At 32.9% G+C, this 5,698-nt stretch overlaps 1 protein-coding gene across 1 annotated transcript in view; it reads right to left on the reverse strand.

The window, feature by feature from the left end:
- The window catches only part of LOC122264551 (organic cation transporter protein), a 17,249-nt gene extending 11,551 nt beyond the window's left edge, over nucleotides 1-5,698 (reverse strand). The window contains exons 1-5 of the mRNA XM_086543709.1: nucleotides 4,801-5,698; nucleotides 4,490-4,592; nucleotides 4,077-4,194; nucleotides 3,794-3,902; nucleotides 3,223-3,326 (exon numbers count right to left, since the gene is read on the reverse strand). Of these exons, the coding sequence (XP_086399835.1) occupies nucleotides 3,223-3,326; nucleotides 3,794-3,902; nucleotides 4,077-4,194; nucleotides 4,490-4,568 (410 nt within the window). The 5' untranslated portion in view covers nucleotides 4,569-4,592; nucleotides 4,801-5,698. The remainder of the gene's footprint in view (nucleotides 1-3,222; nucleotides 3,327-3,793; nucleotides 3,903-4,076; nucleotides 4,195-4,489; nucleotides 4,593-4,800) is intronic.

Below are 5,698 nucleotides of genomic sequence, written 5' to 3' on the forward strand. Positions count from 1 at the left end.
GTGTGTGTGTGTGTGTGAGGTGTATGTGGTGTGTGTGTGTCTGTGTCTGTGTGTGAATGTGTGTGTATATTGTGGTGTGTATTTGTTTATTATAATATATTTATATAAATAAGAATTATGTAATATATATATAATATTTTACATATATATATAAATATTAAATTTTTATATATACTATATCAACTAATATATATTGTCTATGTATCTAATATTATTAATATATATATATATATATATAATATATTATTATATTTATCTATATATCGAAATATATTTTCTATGTATATTATATATATATAGTATTAATAGATTATAATATATTATTTATATATCGATAATATATTATGATATATATGATCTATCTATATATATTTATGTATATTATATCATATATATATCTTATTTATAATATGATTTATTATAAAATGTATATTATATACACCACACACACTACACAAACTTAAATTTCACACATCATGATACACACACACACAGACACACATGACAAACAGACACACACATATTATATGATATTATAAATATATATATATATATATTATATATTATAGTATAATACATATATTAACTATATATATGTATATCTATATGTATTATATGTATAATATATATATATATATAGTGTATATTAATATATATCTATATCTTATATATATTATAAATTTATATATGTGTTGTGTGTGATGTTTTAGTGTGTGTGCGCTGTGTGTGTTAGTGTGTGTGTAATATAGGTGTGATGTATATGTACCTTGTACTATATACTAATAATATATATAAATATACTATCTAAGTTTATATTATTATCGTATCATATATATTTCTGTAGTATATATATATATATATTATATATTAAATATTTATATATTTAATCTTATATATATATATATATCATACTATATAAATATATATATTGTGGTGTGTGCTGTGTGTGTGTTGTGTTAGTATTATATATATATAATATATATTAATTATATGATATTATAAATATATATATTAGAATATATATAAATTATATACTCTAATATTATTATATATCTATATCAATATATAATAATATATAAATAAAGAATATTATATTTATACTATATATTAATATATTGATATTCTCATATACGTAATATATTATATATTATAGATGTATAATATCTTTATTATATATAAAATTATTATATATATATCACACATCAGACACACAACACACAGAACCACACTAACCACTCACAACACAACACAACATTACACACAACCACAACACTGACCAATTATATAATTATGTATATTATATATAATTAATATATATTTATATTATATTAATATATATATATAATTTATACATATATTTGAACATTAATATATGCTATAATATGTATGTATATATATATATAATATATATATATATTATATAAGAAAATGACTATATATATTTATATGTATGTTAATTTATAATAAATATATATATATATTTATATATATCTCACTCTGAAGAGATAGTTGATAGTTAGAGTTTGTTCGAGATATAGTGAGTTACATACCAACACACAAACCACACCACACACACACACACATCTCAAATACACACACTAAATCACACAAACCAAAAATATCCATATATATCAATCAATATTACTACACACAAACACTAAATACATCTACACTAAAATATCTAACTATCAATCACCACACACACACACAATCATCACTCAAATTGTTAGTGGTGTGAGTAGTGTGTTTAGATGTGTGTTTCTGTGCGTGATAGATAGTGATAGAGATAGAGTTGAGCGTTTTTTGTGTGTGTGGTAGTGATGTGTTTGTGATGTGAGTGTGTTTTGTGGTGTGTAGTATATCACATATTCTACTCTCTCCTATCTTAAAAACTATATATATAATCACAAAATCACACACTCTCTCACACACAACCACTAACACTCAAAACACAAACACAAACTCAAACTTCAAGCCCGCTCTAAAATTCTATATATATATATATATCACACACCACACTCTAATATCACAAATTACCAATCACACACACTCAAACAAACACTATACTAATCAACACACATAATCTACTCACACACACAATGACAAACCCAATATAAATCCCCCCCAACCCAACGACACACACCCCCCCACACCCCCACAACCACCCCCCCCACCCCCCCACACACCTAAACAATCACACACACTCAATCTAAACTCAACACAAAAACACTCAAACACTATAACTACACCCAATCACAGTACCAACACACAGACACTATCATACACTACACACCAAACAATCACGACACAAAAAGTCAAACACCAAACTCACAATATCAAACTAAATCATGAAATATATAAACCAACACTCTCAACACACACTCAATAACTATATAATCAACTCACTTTTATTGTGTAGAGTTTTGAGAGAGTTTGTGAGAGTCAGAGAGATTGTGATTCATAACCAGACACACACACACTCACACACAATCACTCACTCTCGCTCTCTCACTAACACACATCACCCTCCCACACCTAACACACACACACACACACTTACACACAAGAAAAATCACAACTCTCACACTCAAACAAAAACTCTTCACTCCTCACACACACTCAATATACTGTTGAGATAGATAATATTTATAGATAGAGATTGTTAGAGTGAGATGGTGATAGTTGTGTGTATTGTGTGTAGTGAGTCAAAAAATCAAACTCATACCAACTCACATCACACACACTAACACACTCAAACAAATCACTATCGAATGACAACACAATGTCTATCTCTCACACACACTCAAAACAATCACTCATATTACTATCATAACACCCCTTCACACCAACAAACCAAGTCACACTAACACAAACACTAACTCAAATCACACTAAACACACACACAGACTCAGACAAATCACTCCACTCGCACTAACAAACATCACACACACCCAAAACCACACACCACCATCACGACAAAACACAAACTCTCACACACTATCTCTCGCAACACAAAATCTGACTGTACTATCAGTACCACACTCTATACAAACACTCACTTCTCACTCATCACAACCCCCCCCACACACACAAACTCACACACACACACACAAACAACCCCCTCGAGACACACATGAGAATAAGAAACAGTTCGAGCCTGATAACCCTGCAGTGCTTATGGCCCTGATAAACGGCGTAAGTTGAAAGCGAGAGGCGGCTCACCTGTCCGAGAACCAGCCGCTGAAGGGCCCTCCGATGAGAGCACCGAAAAAATATATGCTCTTGAAAGTTGGTCTCAGGAAACTCAAGCTGCACACGAGATTGAACTGAAAGGATTGCAGTCTTTAAGAAAAAAAGGGAAATTAACAGCAATATTTGGTCGATTTCTAATGCTGTAGCTGATATCATTTTACGATTCACTATATTTATGATTTCAATTGAAGTCCTTTTAACCTTAAAATAGTGTTTTTTATTTTTTTTCATGCGAAGCTATTTTATCTGACATTTTTTAGATTTAATTGAATTCGTAAAGGCTTTCTTGGAGTCTTGTCACTTGGCAGGAAGTGATATCAGATGATGGACTTCAAACAAACTAGAATAAAGCCATTTAAGATAAAATAGAAATAACACATCGACTGTATCTACCATTGCTTTTAGACAGACTAACTAGTATCACTAAGTACACACCATAAAGCTCCTGACCCTACGGCCTCCAAGGGTCCCACGGACTTCACTAAGAAACACTACCTTAAAATGATCAACATTCATCATCTGATCGACATCATGCCCGTACCTCAGAAGTGATGGTATTGGTATAGGTAGTGTTATCGAAGTCCCATTCAGTGCAAAGCCCTTCCTCTGTGATGCCGTCTGCGGTCCTTATGTTGTAGCTACACTGTGATCTTGGATGGTAAGGTTAATTAAAGAAATATATATTAACACCCAGTAGAAAGTTACGGCGTGAATTTATCAGCATGAAAGCATAATGATAATAATAATAATAATAGTATTCACACACACAAAATAATATCGAACTAAAAGCTTTATATAGTCCCTGTATGGTATATAAGGATTACCTAGTCTTATCAGTGGTGTTTCCCTCGTCAACGGCATATTCTGGGAAGCGGCACGTATGGCCCATCTCCGGTGTTAGGAACGCAGGTCCCACACTGTGAGAGGGCAGCAGCATCACCCCTGTCAGCGATAGACCTCTTGTAATGTACCTACCTGTACCACGCCTGCTGGGCACCGTAGTGTTCTCCAAGGGATTAGAATGTAAAAAAAAAAAAAAAAAAAAAAAAAAAAAAAAGAGGACGACATAGAAAGGGCTGTAAATGAGACTGAATAGCTTCACAATACAAGAGATGTGACTGACGCGTTTTGATTATCTCGTCCTTGGAATTACGTGGAAAACGTCAGTGCTTTTCTACATTTGTCATAAGATACTCTGAGGGTAATATGGTCAGCACCCACTGTCTCAGTCACTTACAGTAGCAGACGGAGAGGACTATAGTGAGATTCCATTTTCCTGTTCCGAGCTGCTGGAGCAAGTCATCGAACGTAGACATTTCAGTTCTGTTTGCATCATCACACTGTGGATTCACAAAAATTTGCACTTTTGCTGCCATGGTTATTGGATATTGCCACTTTTATCAAAACCTATATTTAAAACTTTGTAATTATATGTTGTTGTCATCAATGTGTTAATATCTATAGTTTACAATAGCATGTGATACTGATGTAAATTATTAAATATGACTTTTGAAAATAATGTACAAAGCTCATTACAAAGCTCATTACCTCAGGCAGTGAACGTCGGCGGCGCCACAGCCATAATAGTGCTGGACTCAATGAACCGCGACAACCAGAAACAGGTGCTGCTACAGCCGCGGGCTACTCTTGACTGATGTCCTCTGTGATGTGATGCCTCGGCTTCCAGTTTGTTTATGCGTTTTACTAGAAGAGGCTATTGGCTATAGCAATATTGCTCTTGTGAACAAAACTACATTATATAGCTCATTTGATACTTTCATTGGCACACACACACACATAGACATACATACATACACATACATACATACACACACACACACATACACAAACAAACAACACAAACACAAATGCATACACAAACAACACTCACGAACGTTAGCGCACCACATTATTTGACTCTTATGTGTGTGTGTGTGTGTGTGTGTGTGTGTGTGAGTTTTTGCATGTGTTTGTGATTTGCCTTTGCAAAGCAAAATTCTCCCCGCCAAGGACACTTTAATTCCAATTGGCCTTAACCTTTCCATCCCCGACTGTTATTAGCCTCTTCCTCCCGCTGATTCTGTCCTCCAGTTGCCTTGATGATGTTGCCGCTTTGCGCTTCTTCATCAGAGAGGTAATCAGTGGCAACATATATACATACAATATCCTCAAAATCATCATTATTATCACCAATGATATAATTATTATCCTCATTTTCCTTATCATCATCAGTATATCAGTATCATGTTGTTGTGATCATCCTCTTTATCATAATCATTGCACTGATTGCTGTTCTTGTTGTCCTTTTTATTCCCTCACCATCAATTTCTTCAAAGAATTAACTTGTTCTCATGGTGACTTGTTACTGGCAATTCCTTTAGCATTCTCTGTTTATTTTTAGCATTATCATCTTTGTTTTTATAATGATGAGAATGATGATGACAAT

This window comes from Penaeus japonicus, unplaced genomic scaffold (assembly GCF_977035675.1).
Source record: "Penaeus japonicus unplaced genomic scaffold, GWHDUDI00000001_assembly GWHDUDI00000014, whole genome shotgun sequence".
NCBI classification, from domain to species: Eukaryota; Metazoa; Arthropoda; class Malacostraca; order Decapoda; family Penaeidae; genus Penaeus; species Penaeus japonicus.